Source organism: Bactrocera neohumeralis, chromosome 2 (genome assembly GCF_024586455.1).
Source record: "Bactrocera neohumeralis isolate Rockhampton chromosome 2, APGP_CSIRO_Bneo_wtdbg2-racon-allhic-juicebox.fasta_v2, whole genome shotgun sequence".
NCBI lineage: Eukaryota > Metazoa > Arthropoda > Insecta > Diptera > Tephritidae > Bactrocera > Bactrocera neohumeralis.
Genome location: NC_065919.1, coordinates 87227303 through 87251691, shown reverse-complemented (window position 1 = coordinate 87251691; position 24389 = coordinate 87227303). Strand labels below are relative to the sequence as shown.

The 24389-nt window shown below is 38.7% G+C and overlaps 1 protein-coding gene across 2 annotated transcripts in view; it reads right to left on the bottom strand.

Annotated features, from left to right (window-relative positions):
* The window catches only part of LOC126767798 (protein serrate), a 97479-nt gene extending 74712 nt beyond the window's left edge, over window positions 1-22767 (bottom strand). The window contains exons 1-2 of one of the 2 annotated variants that reach the window (XM_050485434.1): window positions 22228-22767; window positions 15279-16217 (exon numbers count right to left, since the gene is read on the bottom strand). In XM_050485434.1, coding sequence (XP_050341391.1) covers window positions 15279-15377 — 99 coding nt within the window. In that variant the 5' untranslated portion in view covers window positions 15378-16217; window positions 22228-22767. The remainder of the gene's footprint in view (window positions 1-15278; window positions 16218-22227) is intronic. The other variant, XM_050485435.1, reaches the window with a different exon arrangement.
* Window positions 22768-24389: the final 1622 nt, after the last annotated feature.

The window sequence follows — 24389 nt, the reverse complement described above, 5'->3', positions numbered from 1 at the left end:
TTTAAAAATACTATCTGCCAAAAATCCAATTTTCAGTTTTTTTCATTAATCTAAGTTCTAGGACAAGGTTTTGTTTTAAACACGTATTTTTACTACTTTAGATGATGCTGTAAGAAGTTATCGTACTAACGAGGTTTCATCTTTTTTCTGAGGGGTTACCGGAAATAGCATCGCAATATCCGAATATAAAAATTTTTTTTCCAAAAATTTCGAAAATTCCTTGTTAATAGTGTATGTTTGTAACAATTAAAAATACTAATATAAAAACATATTTTTTGTTAGAGAAAATTTGTTGAAGAAATCTGTTTTTTACCCCAGGAAACCGATGTAACCCCTTAATATATAGTATACCTTACCAAATATATGTATCCTTGAATGGTACTTAACACTTAATTTAATCCAGTAAGCCAGAAACTGATTTTAAGAAGATTCAGTTCTAGCCTCGACCTCTTTCTTTGATTTCAAATTTTAGGAATATACTGTTTTATATTGAATTTTAGATTTTTTAGTCAGCTCGAAATTTCGGTAAACATTGCTTCAAGGTGAGATTGCATCATATTTGTGTTAAAGCATATTTTCTAATGGGCATAATGTTAAGTTTTTGAGCCGTTTTAATTCAAATTAAAACCATTGAACTTAAAACGCTAAGAAATTGTGAAAAATATATTTATGATACATATGCCTATGTCCAAAAATAAAATTTAAAATAATGTCCAACAGAAAAGATGTCACAAACTACCCAAAACCTGTTGAGGAATATATTTTAATATCCTTTTTTATATATATTTAATTACAATACCTGAATATATCGCCGAAGAGCAGGCAATCAGCAAGAAATGTATTTATTTGCAAACAAACTCTTACAAAAAATTTCAATCACTTAATCAGTTAATAAAAAGAATTATTTAAATTTCACAAGCAAAAGCTTAAATGCACTTATGCCCATTTATGAAATATTTACAATTACAATTAATTGCATATTTCCACTTTGAGCAGTTGAGATAAATTGTAGAAGCAGGCGCATTCCATTCTAGTGGGATTAGCAACATGCAGCCATTAGAGGCATTACACTTTAAATACAAATACTAACAGCCATACGCACACATACACACACATGCAGAGGAGCCGACGCTGCCGCGCAAACAAAAAGGTAGCGCCAACCCAACGGAGACGCCACATGAGCTCGCTGCAATTACAAATGGCATTGGTTGGCAACACCGGCAGCAACAGCAACAACAACCAACATGGTCTTAAGCACCACAACTGATGCTCTGCACAATTCCGCCATATGTGCCGAAAGCACTGCGCACACATTATCATGACTCCTGCAATTGAAGACGACGATTATATCTTTCACACGCCACATCTAATATCTTCGAGCTTCCAGTGCGCGCACTGCGCCTGCCCGCCAGCCGCGCAATTGCCACCTCTAATACAAAACATAAAATGTGCAATTTAGTAGCTGGCGGCTGAGCGGCAGCAGCAACAACAGCAATAACATGTAGCATGGCACATATTAGTTTGGCAATTGAAATGTAAATGGTAATACGAACAACTCGACAACTCGGAACAAGCGGCCACAACTACCGCGCCATTGTCGTCCGGCGCTGGAGTGCCGGTATTGCAGTTGCCAGTTTCTGCCGTTTGTGCGCGCATATCTCACTTAATTTAAACGGTGCGTAATTCGACTGCAATCCCAGGGTTTGCAGCAACGCGCCGAGCATGCGTGCCTGTGTGCGTACGAGGAGCGCTGATTTCGCCTGTTGTCGCTACGCGCCGGCAAGTCGTGATTGTACGGGCACTGCAGCGCGGATGACACATTTAATTGACCAACGGTGAGCGGCTTGCTGAAATGTTTATTGACCATCAATTCGGAAATTAGCTTATAAAGCGGAATTTTTATATAGTAATAATCGTAGTTTAATGAGGCGGTGCGACGTTATTTCTCGGAAAATATGAATGGCGCTGCGATCAGGCATATTCGCGCACATTTATTCGTGCATATGTGCATATGTATGTAAATATGGGAAGCGCCTTGATTTGAGTTTGCGCATGCGCGTGCACTGCATATTCCAGTCATTTAATTTATGCGTTGTAAAGTTTGTACTCCGCACAATTTGCAATCAATAAACGCCGGTAATGAGTGATGCGTGTAATGTCGGTACGCCTTTGGGCAAAGAGGCGTGCATGACTAATGAAATATAAATTTTGCGATTTTGCTAAGTATAACTGTCACGGTGCGTACGTGAAATATCTAATGCAGGAAGCTTTCCACTTGGGAATCTTCTAGTTTGTGGGTTGCAAAAATTTTGAGACATTTGTTTGCTGGTTATGTTGAAAATTAGAAATGTACATTTCAAGATCGTAAGCTTAATTGTACTTAACCTCAAAATGTGAGACTCTTATAGAATTGTCCGCCATAAATTGGAACTTTCTATTTACAGCTATAAGGAGTGTATAAACTTAGGAAGAGGAAATTAGCAACTATTTCTTGTTGGTTTTAATGATTTTTACAAAATAAGTATATGTTACATAAAAAGTTAATAAAAAATATTAAAAAAAAAAATGTAACAGAAACAGAAAATTAAAAAACAAATACTTAAAAAAAATTTTAACAGAAGCGTGTTTTTAACAAAAAAAATATATTTTTTACAACAATAAATAGTTTTTAACAAAAAATGTTTTTTATTAAAAAAAATGTTTTTTACAAAAAAAATGTTTTTACAAAAATAATAATTTTTTACATAAACTAACAGCAAAAGTTTATTACAAAAAATGATAATTTTTATAAAAGATTATTGAAATGTGCGCTCCAACAAAAATATCTTTTGATTTCTTGATTAGTTCTTAAAACTACTACTTATTAAGTTTCATTTACAAGTCTAACATTTTCTTTCTAAAATTTTTAAAATTCTTTTATTAAAAATTAATTTTTTTCAAAGTCGTTAAAAAAGTTAGAGTAAACAATTCGGCTTCACTAGCTCAATCTAAAACGGAATTAGTGTTAAAGTAGTCGCGAAGAACTGAAAGGACTTGAAACTGTCATTGGACAGTTGTTTTTATGCGTTACTTAATCGGTTACCTGTTTCTCTACGGCTCCATATTTTCAATAATATTGTTTCATATAAGAAATGAAATATTTGGTTCTAACTTTTAACTCTTCTAAAGGTACATATTTTATAAAGATTTTGCGAAATTTTCAAAAAAATATTGAAAACTTGGTCATTATGACGTCATTTCCGGCTGCCCTTCGAAAAAATGTGGATCCGTGTTGACAGCAGAATATCTTATGAGATAAACCGAAGTAAAAAAAAAAAAAAACGAAATACGTGTTTTAATTAAAACCATAAGCCAAGTATTGGACGAATGAAGGAACAAAGAAGTGAAAATTGTGATTTTAGCTGACATTCTTACAAAGTTTGTTGACATTTTTTTTTAATAGTTGTCTTTGAACAAGAAACTCCTTCCTACAAGAATTTGCAAATTGCATCTCGAAGATTTGTGTAAAATTTGATTAAGATCGATATATTAATTCGCGAGAAGTCTTGACAACCAACTATGAAAACACAGTTTTAAGTGACGATATAGCTGAACTCGAACGTGCAACTTTTCTAGGCTGTATCCCCAAAACTGTTACATAAATCAACTTCATGATTTAGGACAGTATTTTAGAGATGATGCAAAACTCAATAGGACAAAAATTGATAGATTTTTTGTTGCCATGAAACCCATGTAACCACTTAAACCTTTGGACACCTCAGAAACCCTAAACTCCACCGAATATCCTGATTAATTTTATATATTCAGCAAACTTACCGTTATAACAAAAATTAATCTGACGTAGCACAATTTAAATTACCAGTATTTACTGGACCAATAATCACATGTGACAACGGTAATTGATACCGCAGCAACGGCAACCAAATCGCCCCAAATCCATCACTAATGAAATAGTCGAAAAACCGCGTATGCAAAGTACGCCAAAGAGCATTCCTATGTCAGTTGACATTGCAGTTGTAATGCAAGTGGAAATGGCGAAAATTCTCCGCAGCAAGGAGTTAACATTGACAGATAAACAAAAGCAAAAACAAACGCTAAGAAATATCATTTACATACTTGTCCACCGCAAACGTTGATTGCCACTTGGCGCTGTCAGTGCTGGTTTTGAGCAATTTTCGCAAGACACACAACCCACAATCGCTACTGAAAATTCCAATTTACGTGAACGCAAACCACAAAGTTGACATACGAAATAGCCGCCGTGTTTTCGTAGGCCTCATCATCATCCGTATCAGTCAGTGTATCAGTTGAAGCATTAAAATGGCTTTGACAACGCCTGACTCGGCCGCCACTGACCAAGTGACCAACCGACTGCCCGACCAATCAGCAGATCAACTGATCAACCGATCGCCCGATCACTTGTTCGCTCGATCGCTCCTACGTTAAGCTCGACCAGCGATTGTTGGCAATTGAGTGCGCATTTACATGTCGCCGGCCGACAAGCGTCACCAACTGCCAGCAGTCAACCGCCAACAACCAACTGCCACAACCGCCAACAACCAACTGCCATTGCCACAGGCCCGCAACTTTTTCCACAACAACGCACACAGCACATCAACATTCAAATGGCGGCGTGATCGCGCAACAAGTGCATGTCAGCGCGAACAACAACCACATGGCAGCACACAACGCGCAACGCAAGAATTAAATGTATCCTCCGTTGCGCGCAGCTTTAGGGATCTGTTTGCGCGCTCAGACGAACGTACGCTGCCGCCACAGGCTGTTTGCAACGTCATTCGGTGCGCAGCACATCACAACTCATCTCGGCCAACCTCATTCACGTAGCGCATGCAGTTTTTGTGGCGGTCGTGCGGTTGTTGTTGTTGGTAGTCGCGTCCACCGCGGCATATGTACGAGTATCGGCTGCGCAATCAACGGCCGTTTATCGCTTCACTTGTCTGTCCGCTTTTTTATCTGCCATTTTGACTTGGCCGTGATTTTGTACTTCGCGGGCACGTTTGAGGCCTTTTCGGTCAAGATGCGCCTTGCACCACTTGCGCTCCTCATTTCCGCTTCATCATCTACATCTGCGCATCTTCGCCTTCGGCTGCGTAGCTACCAACTTTTTTTTTTATTCATATGATTTCAGTGCTGATGATGCGCTCGATTCAGTTCGATCTGGAGCGAACTCTATTGCTGCTGTTGTTGTTGTTATTCCAGTGAAGAGCACTAAGTCGGCCGTTTTTATATGCTTCGTTTTTGCTTTTTTCTGGTAACTTCTTTCTTGAGTGCAATGATTCTACAGTTTTTCCAGCTACGGAAGCTGCTTTTATATTTGTTGTTGTGGTTTTTTGTTTTCATTGCTGCAACTGTTGTTGGCGGCCGCGCTCAGGTGTTCACAACGCACGTAACTTGCGGCAGCACATTTTCATTGTTATTGTTGTTCTTTTCACAACTCGCTTTTTTGTTTTTGTTGTGCTGTTGCTGTTGTTGCCATTGCTTTTCAACAGAAAATACAGAAAATATTCCCAGATTCCCACCTGTGCGATCGGCCGGCACCGCAATGCGTTCAATGGCTTTTTGCCTCCACCATCGACCTTCTTCTTTTTCTTCTGCAGCGCGCCCGGAGAAAGGGGACCACCTCTCTGCGCCACAAATATATTTTCACAAACATGTGTCTGTATGTGTGTTTGATTCCGTGCACGAGCATAAAACGATTGATAGCATTAACGATCATCAATCGACGACTTGAACATTAACAAACAAACAAGCAGGCGCGTGTACATATGTATGTACACAGTGTTTTCATGTTGGTATGTGTGTTCGCAGGCCTGCGTATGAATATGAAAACAGTGCCGTACAAGCTTGCGCGCTTAAATACACATGTTTGTATGTAATTCAGTATTAATTTGTGTAAGCCTTGTGAATGTGGATTATGTCGTGCCACAGTGGGTCCATAAATAAACCATAAAGAAATCGCTTGGTATTATAGAATCGTCTTGAGAGCAAGAAATCACAATTTTTAACAAAATACTTCCGTAAATGAGCATCTGAAAAGGCTTGACTGTAAGTGATAGGTTTTTATAGTACTTCACGTAGCATTTTTGAAGTTCTTGTGGGTTATGTGAAAGATGCACCTCGCTCTGGTAGAGCTCTCGTTGAAAAAGTAGATGGCATTACGGATAAGATAGACCAGGACCATCACATAAGCTGCCATGACATCGCTAAGTAACTTAACATTCATCAACAAACCATTTGAACCATTTAAAAATGCTGGCTACAAAAAGAAGCTCGATGTTTGGGTAGCACATGAGTTGTCCGTGAAAAATTTAATGGACCGAGTTAACATCTGCGATTATTTGCTGAAACGAAGTGAAATCGAACCATATCTGATCCGAATGGTAACAGGAGACGAAAAGTGGATCAACTACGCCTATAATGTGCGAAAAAGATTATGGTCCAAGCGTGGTGAAGTTCAACAAATGGTCGCAAAGCCAGGATTGACGCCTCGAAAGGTTTTGCTGAGTGTTTGGTGGGATTGGAAAGAATCATCCACTGTGAGCTGCGCCAGCCTCGTCGAACGATTGATTCTACATTTTACTATCAACAACTGATGAGATTGAAGCAAACAATCGAAAAAAGAGGGCAGAACTGATCAACAGAAAGGGCTTTGTCTTCCATCAGGACAACGCTAGACCACACACATCTTTGATGACTCGGCAAAAACTGGGAGAGCTTGGCTGGGAAGTTTTGATGCATCCACCATATAGCCCTGACCTTGCACCATCGGACTACCATTTGTTTTTTTCAATGGGGTGAAGTTGGCTTCAAGAGAAGCCTGTGAAAATTACTTGTCGCAGTTTTTCGCCGAGAAATCAGAAAAGTTTTACACAACTCATTTTATACCGCAACCACGAAACTTGAACTTTCAAGATTAATGAAATATATATTTTAGTTTCGGGCTATTGTGTTAAGTGTACTTTTGGAACGAACGAAGAATGAGAGACCCTATAAAAATATGTATTTGAGTGTATATATGTAAGTGTCCGGCTATTTTTCCGACTGTCCATCACGTCGTTCTCTTCCCAAGAACCTGGTAAGTTGTCCACACATGGCATGCCAGTAAATAATTTCAAACACTTTACTTTTAAATGGCATGTGCCATTTGGTACACTTTCGATCACTGTGCATGAATTGTTTTTATCGAGTCATTTGCTAGCAGCGCTTTGGACTTTTTGCAATCATTAAGACGGCTGTTCTTGTCTCGTTTTTCTTCGGCTCTTTCCATTATTTACCTGTGCGCATGCATAGCTGAACGTTCAATTTGCTTCGTACGATCGATCGATCGATCGTTTATTGCGATTTGCGACGGCAACTTGCAACTTACAATGTGCAATGTGTAACGCAACACGGCTGCGTTGGCTGCGACGCCACACGTTGGCATCTTGATTGGTGAATGTGGTGTTGTTGCGCGCGAAACCGGTTCGCCGGCATAACATTATGCGCACGAGTGCCGGCCAATGCTCCGCAAAGTTCAGCACATTGCGACGAGACTGCGTCTTCACCTCCCCACATATACACAGTTGCTGTTGGCACATCTTCTACTCGTCGATTTGGCCTTTTTTGCGACTCATCTTCGACTGTGGACATCTGTTGCAGTGCTGGCGCACCGGCACTTTCCTTCGATTATTCATTAAATCGCTGCGACTCAGCCGCTTCATTGCAGTCATCCTTGCTAGGCAGCACCACATCATTACCGCCAGAAATGCGACAATGCCGCCGACACCGACGCCGCTGCCAGTACCTCGCCGCTTGTTTGTTGATGTTGTCGTTGTTATTGCCGATACTCCACCTTGGCGCGCGCGTCTGTGCTCCAAGTTGTTGCTGCAACATGTGTGCCACGCCGCTTCCCCCAACTGTCGAGTGCTGAGTGCGACTATCAGCGCGGCGTCCGCATTCAAAGCTAAATCGTGCTTCGGAGCCGCGGAAGAGTTGAGCTCGTGTTGAATTTTATTAATGAATGTCATGTACCCCAGTCAGTCAGCAGTCATCGCACTCGTCGCCGCCGTCGCCGCCGTCGCCGTCTTCTTGGTAAACGGATGAGTTATTAGCCGCCAAGCGATAGTCGCTTGCCGCAAAACTCGCGTTGCAATATTTTCAAATCGAAGCGCATGCCGCGTGCGTTGGCAGCCGCCACATTGAGTAGCCGAAAATACTGGCCTTCGGTATCACACAGGCAGGTGTTTGTGTGTGTGTCTGCGGATGAGTGCCAGTGTCTTGTTAATGTCCTCAAGTGGAGTTCGCTGTAAATGCTTAGTGGTGGCGCGTTTTCTGGCCTATTGGCGGTTGCAGGTCCCTTCTGCGTTTATCAATGACACCTTTGACATGGTTGCGTCTAATGTATTCTGGCATTCAATCTTGGTATGTGTCGCTAGGGACCACAAAATCAACAAACACCCTGTTAATGACACTTTTTACACCGTTGCAGATAATAGAAAAAGAAAACGGGAAATATACATCCTAATATGTGGTAAATATTTTCGTTGTAAAGGGAGGGCTTTTAGATTCAAAGCATTTTCTCAATTGTCTTTCGCCGATCGGCTAAACTTTAACCAAAACTTGACAAATTGTTTTTGAGTTTCAAAGCCGATATCTTTAAACCCCTCACCCAGACAGTTCAACGACGTAGGTGTATCAAATCCATGGCAACTCCTCTGTCTTCAAGCTTTACAAAAACTTTCTTTCTTAAATTAGTCTCTCATTGAATTTTTGAATTTCAATTCGAAAGTTTCCTAATAGACCAATAGACTGTGGGAAGAGAACAGCATTGGCAGCAGGCAGCAGAAATGCGCCATTCCAAGCTACTTCTGGGAGGATACAGCCTTGGAAAGTTTAAGGTAATTATCAACCTAACCCGATACAAATTCCCTGTCCGAGACAAATTAGTGTGTCCGCTCTATACAGAGAACTGTAGGTTTCTGAAGCACTTGTCCAACACGGGTATAGTCTCATGTGCAAACTGTCGGCTTTGGGACATGGAACAAGAAACTCACAAACACCTGATTCCCCAGAAATTTTTAGATGCAGGCTCAAAGCCCTAGGTTCTCTACGTTCCATCAACTCAATGGCGTCCAGCAGGCTCCTGGAATTGTTCAGAATTCTTGACATTTGTGACCATATGTGATACAGGAGAAGGCACAATACACCATAAGTCGCAGTGCAAAACCTCAAATCTCTATCTATCTGGCTAATAGATCTGAGAACTTCAAACTTAAAAAAGAAACATACATATGTAAGCCATTGAATAAAAAATCTTGACATTTGACACAGATTAGCAACAATTGTCGCTTCACTGCACTCTCAATTGATTAAATCAAAAGAAGATCTCCGCACCAACGTACACAATGCAAAGCCAAAGTTTTGCCAGAACTTTTTATTTATTTTCACAAAGGCGATCAAGCAAGCAGCTGGTAAAAGCTCAAACCAAAAGATATCCGCAAATAAACATCAAATATCTTCAAGCATAACAAAAACACAAACAAAACCAATGAACGGGAACTTGCAACATACCAATGCAGTCAACGTTCGAAGAGCTCCAAAGAGCGAGCAGAGCCGAAGTGGACGTAGGAAAATGCGAACGAACGCTGCAGACGAAAAAGAATTCTTTAATGGTTAGGATTTTCGACTAATGAAGATAATTTATTATGAGATTCCGTTTAATTAAACCGAGATAAGTGGCGGCGTCGGCGGCGGAGGCGCTGGCGGATGCCAATGGAGGTGGCTGGCTGTTGTATTGGCGGCAGAACCAAAACAAAAGCGAGAAGCGCAAGCAAAAGTGAGTGCGGCAACGAACGAGTACCACAAAACTATTTATTACACACATACATATATTTATGTATGGTTACAATGTGTTGTACTCTCCAGCCCTTTTCAGCACCTTGTGTGTCTGCGAGCCAAGTTTTTTCAAATAACATTTTAACCAAATATTACGGTCCAATGGCTATCGAGGCTTCAACGGCGGCCGTTTTGTTTCTCAACCGCTTCCTTTTTTACACTTTTCGGTCTGATTTGATTTTTATTTCTCGGTTTTATGTTTTGTTTTAACTGCGTGTTGCTCCTTTTAACGACGCTGTAGTCCGCGTTCAGCTTGTTGCGGCCAATCAGTCGGCAGTTTTGTTAATTTCCCATCAAAAGTCAGCAGATTGCGCGTTAAGATCAACAGCAACAAGATCGACGAAACGAAAATAAATTGAATCATGATCAAAATAAAGAATTGAGGGAAGTAAAACAACAAACAAAATAATCGGTGATGCAAATACCGCTGTTCGTGGTCTGCTGGAGTGAATAGAAAGGACAAGAAAATGAACGTTAGAGCGAGTTAATTTACAGAGAGCCAAAAAAAAAAAAACGAAAAGTCCCGGATGCGATATCGGAGGCCTCAAAAGCTGACGGAGAAATTTTTAGAATTCATCAAAGATAAACTTCGCTTTAAAAATCGGTTTTAGATCCACAGTCTCTTAAGCAAATTCGATCCAAATGATCCGTAAAACATTTCTTTAGTAGTCGAAAAAGTCTTTTATCAATAGATGTCGTTGCAATCAAATATCTTCAAAAGTCGCATTGTGTCAATTATGGAAAAGATTGACCAGGACTGTCACATAAGCAGCCATGACATCGCTAAGGAACTTAACATTCATCATCAAACGGGTTTGAATCATTTAAAAAAGGCTAGCTACAAAAAGAAGCTCGATGTTTGGGTACCACATGAATTGTCTGTGAAAAATTTAATGGACCGAATTCAGCGATTCTTTGCTGAAACGAAATGAAACTGAACCTTATCTGATCCGAATGGTGACAGGAGACGAAAAGTGAATCAACTACGACAATAATGTGCGAAAAATATCATAGTTCAAGCGTGATGAAGCTCAACAAATGGTCGCAAAGCCAGGCCACACACATCTTTGATGACTCGGCAAAAATGGGAGAGCTTTGATGCCCTGACCTTGCACCATCGGACTACTATTTGTATCGGTCAACGCAGAACTCCCTTAATGAAGTAAAGTTGGCTTAAAGAGAAGCCTGTGAAAATTACTTGTCGCAGTTTTTAGCCAAGACTTCAGAAAAGTTTTACACTGATGGAATAATGTCTCTAGCGGCAAAATGGCAAAAAGTGGTCGACCAAAATGGTACATATTTGGTTCATCATTCATTATAAATATAAAAAAAAGAATAAGCTGAAGCTTGATTAGAAATACGAAAAGGCTTTTTCGACTACCAAATATTTACATATAACTTTCCTTGAATATATTTTGTTTTCAAAAATGGTTCATGCATTCATTTAGTTTCCCTGTGAACAGTCTGCTGATTACGTAATCAAGTATTACACGTCTCTCTTTAGCATAACTAATAAGGCAGCACGCCTCTTGACGACTCACGCTACGTCAAACTGAACGCCAAACCTCAGGAAGCAATGTCCGTAAGTTATGCGCATGCCCACCAAGCTCGTCTTTAGAAGCATACGTACACAATTAAAACTGTGAAGCGTTGTTATTAATGTCGGTGGGCCTCCAAATAAGCAACCAACTAGACATAAAAATGTAAAATCATTTAATTTAATTAAGGACCGCCCCCAGCAACACCGGAATGTGGCGCAGCCAGCGAGTCGAGCATACGCCGAACTGATTATGCAACAAGCAGGTATACACGTGTATGTGGGGCCTGCATTCATTTATGTTGCAGGGCAGCTAAAAACCACACCAAAACAAGCAATAAATAAATACTCGGACATTATCGTTATCGCCTTTATGAAACCCTTTCGTTCTAGATTGTAGACTTTCGTCTATTAACATTGAATATTTTGTAACTTAATAAACGCTTTAATCCGCTTGGCGTCAGAGGAAGCCGCACACACACATACATTGGAGTTTTGTGTAGTCAGTTTAGAGTGAAAAATGTCTTGCGGCCGCTAATGAGAAATGTTTTGCTTAGAATGAGACGAATCAGCGACAGTCGGTGGCAGTAGTGGCGGTTGGTGGCAGGCTGTGAACTCCCTGGAGGCTGCAACACTTTGCTGTGCTGCATGAGATAGCGTGTGGTCACATGCACACACATACACACACCCTGTTGCATAACTTTGCCTGCTTCCCCACTTAATCCACAACAAATGTGAGTCATCAATTTTATTGCCTCATTTTTGGTGGGATAAGAATTTTTAGTGGCACATCAGCGCCAGCGAAGTAACCACAGTCCAGGTAAGCCTGTTTATACATATGTGCGTGTGTGAGCGTTTTGTTGTGCCTATGTAGAAGTAGATTTATTGCTGGTATTTAATTCTGAATTTTAAACAATTTACTACAGCGGCGTGGCGCAGTGGATTGATGCTTAATTGATTGCAACTGCAACATAAAAATCAGGGAAACACACAAACAACAACAGCCACATATAGTTAAATGTGTGGTTCGTGGAAAATAGTAGCGGGCTAGCCGATAAGTCCTGAGATTGAACGGAACAGAAGCAATAAAAAGTGGCAAGACTGCGTCTAGGCCCTTTCCCAGGAAACGCTTATCGCTCAACAAGTCTCGATTGTGTTCAATTAGTGTTCATTATGTTGCACGAGTACAAAGTGCGCATTTATTGCTTTATAAAAATGCAGTTGAAGGCATAAATTTGATTAGTTTATTTAATGTCGGTAATAAATTTGAGAGCTAAAGACTAACTACTAAAATGTTTATGTTTTACACGAAAAGACACTAAATTTAAGATATAAGCATTCAAGTGTATAGGGTATAGATGTGTTAGGTGAAATTTTATTTTATTTAAAACGAAACTCTCATGAAAGAAATTAAATCAAGCCGAAGCTAGGCACACGTGCAGCTGCTTATCCATAAAAAAATTTAAATGAATAACTAAAAAAGAAAGAAAACACAAAAACTGCAGCTGCACCAAAGCCATAATACAACCATATATTGTGAGTTGATCCAAACAATTTCTACGGAGATTGCATCAGTGCATTAGACAGCAAACCTTGCCAAATTTTTTAAAGATATTTCCTCAAATGAAAAAGCTTTCCGAACAAGCGCTTTCTGCCGATTCGTTTAGTTTGTCTGGCCGCTTTATGCTTTTATGCTATAGTGGTTCGTTATGGTCAGTTTCGACATAAGTGAGCCCACTCTCCAAATAACGGTTTTGTTAAAAGCTACTAAAAGTGCGATAAATCTATAAATATGTGGGTCAGAGACATAGAATTTTACACCCGAGATGACACGAAAGAGCTTGTGGGAGCCGATGCCATCATTGGGCGATAAGCGCGGCACCGCCCACAATCAGATGAAAACCCATATCTCAGGTCCTACCAGACCGATTTCAACCAAATTCGGTAGATATCCTAACATTCCTGTATCATTGTGAAAATGGTCGAATTTAAACAAGAATAAGGCCTATTTCTCATTTAACATAACTTTAAATTCCATCTGTTCTGATCTTTTACTTTTATCCAATTCAGGACCAAAACTATACCAGCTCCCATATACAAATATGAGAATCATAGTTGTTCTGTTAAACTTTTCTAACAATTTCTAGTAGGCTTTCATAACAAAAGTGGGTTTAATCGGTTCAAAAATTCCATCAGGCCTCATATAACTGGTAGAAAGATTTTCGAACTTCTGGACATTAATCATTTCTAATAACAGTGCATCTTTATGCCTAAAATGAAAGTGTTTCCTCGGCTTTGTTCCTAACAAGTCGCAAGAGTATTTTATGTAAAAGACTCGAATAAAAAAGAAACATACATACAAATCTACAAAGACGAATCTTTACTTTTTAACCACAACTTTACCAAATTTGACTTTTTATCTGTTCAACCCATAGAACAGCTATTTTTGGTTAAGAGGACAGTAGGGTAATCTTCTTTCAAAAATTCTTGTTTTTGCATTTTCTGTTCTCTTATACCCTTAGAATTAATATAGAAACCCACTTTACCATTGGAAGGTTTCGAAAAAGACGCAAAAATAATAATAACGCTCGATGTTCGGAGGGTTCGGAGTGCACACCTCAAACTTTAAACGTGTTTTTCTCAAAACACACTTTTTTAAACTGGCGGACATGATTCCGGTCGAACTAAATACTAAACTAATTTGCCTGGCTATCGTCCAAATGAGATTAATAATTTTTTATAATATATTGACAATGTTATGACAAAATTTATGTAAAAAACATGGGATAAAACGTTAATTACTTTTTTATTTATCAACATTTTTTCATGATTGTAGGGACGATAACCAATCACATACTTTTTAAGAATAAATTGAGTTTTTGTGTTTCAGTTGATCAAAACATGAGAAATCCTGAAAAAAACGCATCTCATTCACCGAGCCATTTCTGCGAAAGATGTCAACAAAAAATCCCAAAAAAATTTGTTTATACACTCCATGATATACCTCATGATATGTGAAAAAAGTACTATTGTAGAATTAAAATTTCCTTAAAAAATTGTCAAAAAAACAGGCCAGGTTACCCTACTGTCCCCTTATTGCATACTATATAGTCAATTTTGCCGAAGCAATAAATTGCTTGCTTGCCAAATTTTTAAACGAAATAAATATTGCAAACCTTGGAGAAAATGAAAATAATTTTAAAGAAGAAGTAAGTCGTAAGCGGAAATATAGAAAATTACCCTTTATTTTTGTTAATTCTAACTCACCAAGCAACTGTAGAATCAGTAGGTAACATCAGATTAAGACAACACAAGTTTATAGCACGTCTAAAAGTGTTATCAGGATGTAATTAGAATTAATTGCTATTCTTACACTATTCATCCCAGATCACATATGACATACATTGAGCACAAAAAATTCCAACTGAGTTACCCTGAGATGAAACTCTGACTCAAGATTTCTAAGACCTACATGAAGACAAATACAATAGACTTAGCAATGAATGACTTGGCGTTATAAGGTGTTCAGAAAGTCCAACAGCTGCCATTGGTGCTGTTTGTGAAAGGGTTATACTAGAAATTAAATTTTTAAAATTATTGACAGAAATATTTGTCAAAGTAAAAATAATAAATTTTAGCATATGCTTCCGTTTTTCTTTTTTTAATTTTTACTTTAGACTTAATACTGATATATACTATCCTATCTTCTAAGTTGCATCAAACTAGACACAGTGTGCTGAATTTTCCGAAAATCAGTTCCGTACCTTAGGAGTTTATCCCGGACAAAACTGAACAAGTCATTTTTATATATAAAGCTGTATAATAATAATAAACATTTTCTACTGACCTTTTGTATGAGAGCGAGCAGAATGTATATGCTGAGTGCGGTCACTGTGTCGCTGTGCCGCATTTTCCGGCGGAAGTGTTTCGTGAACATACTGTACATATTTCTGGAATCACTGGAGTTTTCACTTGAAACGTGCTTCGAGTGAAGCTGTCAGCGATTGCAATTGAAGGCAACCTCCTTGCAAATTATATGGTTTAAACAGCAGCCACTCTAAAAACTCAAAAAAGCACTTGCTACCGTTATTTGCGTAATTACGCACTTTCGTTGCACTTTCACTGAGAGTGTCGTTGCTGTTTTTTTTTTTGCTTTTTCGAATCACTTTTTCGTCATTGCAGTGAATTTGTTTTGCTTTTATTTACTATTATTATTTGTTTGCTTTATGGCTTCATTTGAAACGATCTTATCAACAGCATTGTTCTACAATATTTCACTAGTATTGTTGTTATGGTTTTTGTTGTAATAATTTTTATTCAACTTTACATTCGCACACACACACACTGATGCGGATTTATGTAATTTTTTTTATTAAACATGTTGGCCACTCAGTATTGTTGTTCTATGCAATACAATGCCTTTGCGCATACACACACACATGCACGTATATTTGTACGCCGCTATGTTTGTATGCGTATGCTGTGTAGTATGTATTGTATTCGCATTTATCGTTGTTACTTTTTTCGTTTATTTTGATTTTTTTGTCACTGCTTGTTGTCGTTGCCAGAGCTGCCACATTGCGTGATTGTTGTTTGTTGTTGTTATTGTAATTGTGTTGCTGATTGTATTATGTTCTCGCTGTCGCAGCTGATTATAAATCCAATCGTTTAGCGAGCTGCTCCTACACATACACCACTGCAGTCACACACACTTGCGCACACAACAACAAGTGTATGTATGTATGTTTGGCTGTGTACGCGCGTACATTCATATGTTTATTAGCATCTATCGAATTAAAAAGAAATAAATCTCAGTTTTAGTGTTGGGTGCCTTTATTATTCCAGAAGTAGCCGAAAGATTGCGCGAAAGCCGGCGGTGGAAAGCACAAGTGCGCGATTAAGCAGGAATGCTTACATATATATAAGTATATATTATATATACATATATGTGCGTGTGTTTGTTTGCATGTTTTCATTCAAAAAAATTATTTGTTAAGTAACTCACATTCTAGCAAAAAAGTTAATCTTTTCGAGCGGAGGATGGCGTTAAATAATAAAAATGTGAATATGTGTTTGTGTGGAGTGTGTATGTGTGCGGCAATTTGCCGATTGCACCGAATGAACCGTTTAGCTTTCAAATTATGAATGAGATGGCACTAAACATTCAAAATATGTTCTTTACGCTTAAGCTGAGTGCGTTCAGTGCGAATAATGGCTTTAAAAAATACAAAAACAAGAAAAAAGACTGACTCAGGCTACATAGAAGCTATAATAGCCTTCACAGGTGCATTCCTTATAACATAATAGGCTGTAAAGTGATCTGTAACTTGATTTTTTTGGTGAGTTTGTGTGGCAGCTATATGCTATAGTGGTCCGATTTTGGCAGTAACGTCATATGAACAGCTTCTAGGTGAGGAAAGAGTGGTTGCAAAGTTTCACATGAACGGACATGGCTACTCAACTCGCCTTGTTGATCATTTATATATGTATATATGTATATATTTATTTCACAGGCTCTGCGACGTTTCTTCCTAGCGCTTTACACTTCGACTGCTTTTTGGACATAAGAAAGCTTCTCAAAAAATCTATTAGCACAATCAATATGAAAATTCTCCCTAAAAATACTCATTGCATGCTCCACGCGACTATACTTCATGAACTTCAGAGCAAAGAGCTTCGGAATTCACCTTCTACAGAAAAATACATATGTATTTTATTAGCACGCACCTCTCTGAGAGACCACAGAAGTTTTTATACGAACGATTTTTAAAGTTCTTCCACCACATAAACTAAACCATAGTGGCCACAACTTGTCACATATGTATATGTACAAATGTATGTACCTCTAAAACCACAAAGAACTAAAGTGCAATACCACAGCCACTGTGACGTTTTTATACCGACACTTCATCCTTCTTGCACGACCCGAAAACCGACAGCCTGTAAGCAACAACCACCGACCACTAGACTCATGCTAGCCAGGCCACTGCAGAGCGTTGCAAGGCAACCGCATAATGCAAATGCAATTCAATTAAAGCTCATTAAATTTACAATGAAACTGACAACAACAACAACAGCAGCAAAGTCAACAATAACCGCAAATACGTCACAACGAAGAAGACACAGCCGCACAAATGTGATATGAGCAGCGCGACAACAAGTGCTGGCAATAGCTGAACAGTGAAGCTCAACAGCCTCGATGCCACACACACACACACAAACACACATGCGCCAATGTGTAGGAATGAATGAATGAGCGAATGAGTGATTACGCTGCGAACGATGCCACGCCGCGGCTTGAACCAGCCTGGCTGAGAACATCAACCGCAAAGCGCTTGCGCACACTTAAACACCAACACACACACGCACACTCAAAGCGATGCGCGTTGATTGGGAGTCACTGCCAATAAATAATGCAACCGCAAACGACAACATGCTGCAGGCGCGCACCGCAAATGGCGCGTCCGTGGCTGCAGTAAATCCGGTATTGCCGGCCTAGGCACCGTCTAATGCGTGTACTGTGGTTGCTGCCACAAGTGCTTAAGTGCAACGCGTATCAATTTGCATAATGCCAATGCAACGCTGCGTCGTGTATTGAGCCGGTATCGATTTTCCTTTAATGCCAATCAACACCAGCCGCCCACAGGGAGACGCGCGCCTGCCTCGCGCTGCCCGCTCAACGAACATTTTATGTAAATATTTTACGCATCGACGCCCTCCCAGTCGCCCTCATTAGGCGAAGTGTTAATTGCTGCGTAACATGCACACCGACTTGCGCAGCGAAGATGCGTCGTGTTAATTAATTAACTTTGCAAATTCTTTGACTTATCACTTGGCTTGCGCGCCTGGCTGGAAGATTGTGAGAAAGTGACATGCGCTTTTTTGCATCTACTACTATTTTAACGCTTCCTTTTTATACGTTTTGCACACTGACACATACACAGTACTCCATTTGAAGCTGCGTTGAGACGCTGCCGGCAGCGACGTTGGCCGTGCAGTTGCAGTGACCGGAAATTACGTTGCTCGCGCCATATTCCCTACAATTTCATGATCCATTTTGCTGTTGTTGTTGCCGCATTTGCAACATAAAGCATCGCACTTGCCGTCGTTGTTGTTGCCGTCCATGTTGTTGCTGTACGCAGGCGAGTTGGCGCGCCAGTCGCGGATTGCCCGCGGGAATTGATCTCCAGTGTCCGCAGAGAACACATAAATGCATGTCATTCGTTGTTGTGCTAACAAATGCGCACACAAACAAGCACATGTGTGCATATGTCAGCCCATATGTACATAGATACATTCATATGTATGTATGTGAATGCTTTTGTGCGCATGTAAATACAAATATGATTATCATCCGCGTTGTGTACTAATTCTGCAGCGCATCATATTTGCTGCCATTGTTGGTGTTGCTGCTGTTTTTGTATTTTTGTTGCTGTCACAAGGTTCCCAAGTGTGGGAGTTTTTCAGTAGGCATTTCAATTAAATTCCTTCGACTTTTATTGCACTTTTTATGAGTTTTTAATTTTTCATGGTTGATTATTTCTTACAAATGCTCGCTTATGTGAAGCGATGTGAGAGAATTTTTAAGGTCATGTCCGGCATGCTGCTGCAACAGGATAAATTTAGCGCAATTGTTAATGAATGAATGAAGGAGCAAATCAAACAGTGAGCCCTGGCATAATCAAACTGCCTGCCTGCCATAGAATTTTATTAGATTTTAATATTGATTATTATTGGTTTGTAAGTTTTGGAGCTTAAGCACAGATTTCTTTTCATACTATAGCTGTACGTTGTGACGAAAAAGCACCCAGAAATTATAAATAAATTCCTCGAAATGACATTTCGAAAAAATGTATGTAAAAATGTGTACTTAAAAATGAAACGCATTTTTGTTCTATCCTGAAATTTTCAAAAATAGTACGATATTAATCGAATTTAAAGAAAACACCAAATGAATACCATCGATCAACCATCGTATTCACCAAATTTGGCTACGTGTTATTTTTTTGTTGTGCCCCAAACTGAAATTGTCGCTCCGTGGAACCCGTTTTTAGTTGATCGAAGAGATAAAACAAAATTCGTTGAGGGAACTGAAGGCTATTCCAAAAAGTGCTTATGAAAAATAGTTCGAGGACTGAAAAGTCGTTGGCGTCATAGGCGTACTACATCTGGCGGTGATTGCTTTGAAGGCGACGAGATAAATATCCATGAATAATAGAATATTTTGTTTTTATTATCAATTTCCAGGTACTTTTTTGTCACAATGTGTAGCGAATCAGTTTAAATTTCAAAATAAAGTACTGAGTTAAGACAACTGAGTTTTAGATTATATTCATTGCTCAAAGGCTTCACTTGCCTGCTAGGTTTCTTTCAAATTTGTTGGAATTAAAAAGGACAACAGTTTTTTTTTCGAAGTAAATGTTTTCATGCGCTTATAAGTCTGAATTACCAAGTTTTTAAGGTTTCAAAAAGAGTTAGATCGAGAAACTTAAAGTGATACCAATCTCATTTCGATTTCGAATTTTCGAATTTGAGCAGAGATTAATTCATAACATAATTAGTCTAAGCCAACCAAGAGATATTATGGTATCACTTGTTGAAAATTTAGTCCCAATATATTTCACGATCCACTTGAAATGAATGCTGATGGGGTACCCTAGTCCAATTATTAATAGACAAGGCTAGTTTAGAATATTAGCAAACAAAGCTAGTTTACATTAAGTTTAGTGATATCTAATATCGACTGCTAAAGAAATTCAGAGAGTCTACTGTAGTTTGATCTCATGTACCAGCAAAGCCTTTTGAATCCATAACAACTTATATATCAAACTAATATTTGAATAAAAATATACAAAAAAGTAAAAAGTCGGTTTACAATTAATAGACTCATGTATAAGGAACACCCTGAGTATTTTCAGAATTATTCTTTATCGCACTCCAAACTTTAACTATAATTTAATTTATTTGTATATTATAAACCCTCTGCTATGGAATTTATATTTATTAGACTTATGAAGGTATTCGCCGCCGAGTTTCACAACCATTGAAAAATTTCCCAATCGATATTTTGCCTATGTGGTGCGCTAATTTATTGCAAACAAAAAAATAAAAAAAACGTTATAGTTAAACATATTTTGTTTCAAAATAATTCTTAGGTCACATTTGTAAATTTTCAGTTTCTTTTTTTTTTGTAACTTTTGTGAAATATATCGTCCCCAAAAGTGCAAAACTACGTATCATGAAAAAAATCAAAATTGAGCTTTTTATTGCTTACGATTCACTATAACTTATTATATATGTATGTATGTATGCATAACATTTTAAGCCTCCTCCACAGATATAACCAATACATAACTATTTTATAACCAATACATAACCATTTTATAACCGATATATAACGATTTTATAACCAATATATAACCGTTTTATAACCAAAACTCAAATTTTGTTGCAATATGAATGGTTTTTATTATATCGTTTTTTCTTCGCCTGCAAACTTATGAAAAGTGAGTTACGTTTCTTTGCATTTCAGGTGACGATATACAATTTGAGTCGTTTTTTTAGCGTTAGCCTCAAAAGTGTTTAACAGTAGTTAGAAAAATATCAGCTCGGCCTCTGCTGTCTATAAAAGAAATCATTTTTAAAATGAATTGAGAAAGAATTTAAATTCCCAAACTTTTTCTAAAATTTTGTGCCACAACATCGCGTCAACATTTATGTATTTTTGCTATCCACAGCTTTCGCTTCAATTTATGCAGCACTTTGTAGCTTACTTTTTAATTTCTCTATTGTGTGCCTTTTATCGGGGCTTATCAGGCGTTTAGCTGCACAAAAGCACATACAAACACATGCCAACTCATATGTTATTATGCTCGAACTTGTGCATGGCGTGTAATTATGGCAATTGTATAGTATGTATGTATGTATGCTGGCACTTTCGTTTGCATTGGCACAGCAACTAATTGAGAAACATAAGTATATCAATGTGCTGTTCTAATTTTCTTAAATATTTTATCACACAAATTTTGTCGAGCTTTTTTCTTGTTAGAAATGCAACGCTTCCGCTTTCAATTATACACTTTTGTTGTAAAATGATAAGCTTTATATAGATCATTGCAGAGCAAACTTTGCAGGAAATTATAGCTTTGATTTAATAAATGTACATTTTTGTTGGTTTGAAATATATTTTCAGTTCGTGTGGCAAGTTTTTGACTTAGTTGCGATTTTTTGTAGAAAAAAACATAGAAATTGCTTAAACTCATTTTTGTATGTAATCCAACAACAATTTTTTAAACAAGTGTAAAAATTTATGATTGTACGTTGCGTTATGACGGGTAGTGAGTCCCCTAGATATTTTTCTAGATCTAATAGGATCTTCACATAATTGTGTACCGAAGTCGTTTTTCAGTTTACTATTCATTAAAATTCAGTTTTTGTTTTTTATTTTTTACCTGGCAGCATTTTTAATACCGTTTTGTATCCAAAAACTCAAAAGTATCTACAAACTGTTTCTACTCGAAAAGTGGCGTTTTAGTCGCCAATTTCACAATACGCCAGCACACACATGTTCCAATCAGCCGCACACACGCACACTGCATACATACATACATACGCACACACAAACTCAACTGCTCATCAGCGCATGAATCGTTCAACTGATTCAACTGCTTGCCGCAAACACTTTACCTCGCGCACCACCTCGCCGGCGCACAAAATCAAGAAAAAAAAATAAAAGTTTGCTTTTTTGTTGTTATTGTGCAGATTTCCCTATCAGCGCGCCTGTAGCCGGCACTTACTCAATGTTGTGACATTTTCATTCAACGAACACCGCAAACACCGTCGTTCCGAAATCCGCGCACAGCCCACAATATCCAATTGATTTGTGTTTGTCGCTATTGTTGTTGTTGTTTTGTACTTTAATTCATACGCATACGCGGTCACAACGCACAATTGCGGATTTCACTGCACTGGTTCACTGTTCGCACTTTTTTACAATTTTCAATATTCAATTATTATCTTCTTCCTCTGCTTTGTTGCAGCAGCACTTGCAACAAATGAGGAACGAGGAACTTGTGCACTTGTCGTGCCGCAGGCGAATGCAATATAAATGCAACGTGCAAATCGCCACACTTTGTTATCAACGCGATTTATTTACGCATGTGTGCGTGTATATACATTTACATTCGTTTGTGATCGCTTGTATGTTCGTGTGAGCTCACGTGTGTTTTCTGTTTTCGTTTGTGTACTTGTGTCTGTTGCACTGTGCGCCCAAGTCACTGCTACTGCTGCCACTACCGCCACGCGTTTAACCGTACAGCGTTCAAAAGCAGACCGACTCCGTTTACAGCTCGAAGGCAAATAACACCCGTCCCACGGTAATAAAATATAGCCACCAGCATCTTGTCCAGTTGGAACGGCCGCACACCAATTGGCGGCATTGTCGGTTAGTGGTGGTTCGACTGCAACATGCAACATGCGACATCGAGCTGAATGCCGCTCTGGCATTAAAGAGAGCGCGCGCTGAAGAGCATGAGTACGCAAGAGAGTCCCTGATGTTTGATAAACAAATCGGATCAGTGGAATTATTGCTAATATGCATTCGGCTGCACATAGAATATGCTAAAACAAATAAGTAATTATCATTCCAGTAAAAGTAATGAAAACAAAATTACATTTTTTATATGTTTTGAAGGCTTAGAGTAAAATAAGCGCTGACAGTTCTTCTCACTCTTACTCTTGCCATGAAATTCTCTTCGTTTTGACTTGTTAATGACTTCTTTTTGGGCGGAGCAAACGATTAATGCGCGCGCGCAGCTTCTATGATAGAAAGATTATAATAAAAGCCGTTTTTGTTATTTAGTGTCAAAAGAACACTCAACTCGTTTAAAATTTCGTCTTGCTCGTTAGAGCAACAAAATTAGGAAAATAAATATTCGAAACATTATCTTATTACTCATATGACCAAGGCTGTCGTCGTTTAAGAAATTTATGTCAAAGCTCTGAAAGTTTGATCATTCACCTACGATTCTCCAACTTATTGGGTATGGTGTCAAGTTCTATATTCAGGAATCTAATATAATATCGAAACGTTGTTTCTAAAGCATTTTACCACAAAGAAATGGCGAAAGCCTCTCAACTAAAATACCTGTGATAATACATCGTTTCTAGGACCAAAAAAAGCTCCATAGGTAGTAAGATAAGTCGATACGAAGTTCCTACCTGGTCCGAACAATTATCATCTCTAATTAGTACACAAAATTCACAACGAGTGGCGCGCGTATTAAACAACTCTGCATTTGTTTATTAACTTGCACGACCAATAAAAAGTAACAAACTAGTTACTCTTAAAACTCTCACAACAATCACCAAGCTCTCTCTCTCCAATGTTCGAAGTCTCTACTCCACAACCAGTGAGTACCAACAACAACCACCACCACCACCACCACCCAGTGCCGGCGCCGTACGTGAATGTTGTGCGAGTCGTGGAAAACACGTTTCATTCATAAGCGCATCAGAGATGGTAAACGATTGTGGCAGCAAACAGTAGCCGACAATAAAACAACAAACGCCTGAGGGGAATTCGCGTTGCGCTGATTGGTCGGTCCGCAAATGATGAAGCGAATGCAAACAAATACAAAAACACTAAACGTTTTATCTGTTTGTTGTTGCATTTGTCGTTGCTTCCTCTTGAATGCGCTGCAACTCGGCGCTGACTCAGAGTGGGCGCGCAGTTTGCTAACGATGGGAGCGCTATGTAGTTATGGCCCACGGCGTAACGGTGTTGCGGCCGCCGTTATGAAGTGCTAACTTCTTTGAATGCTCGCATTTATTATTGCAGTGGTTTTTATGAAGCTTTTAACTGGAGCTTGGTTTGCGTTTATTAGTACCGGTAGGTAGATATTGCTATTTATGTTCGAGATAATATGTTTTGCAATGAAAAAGAGTACTACTACGTATA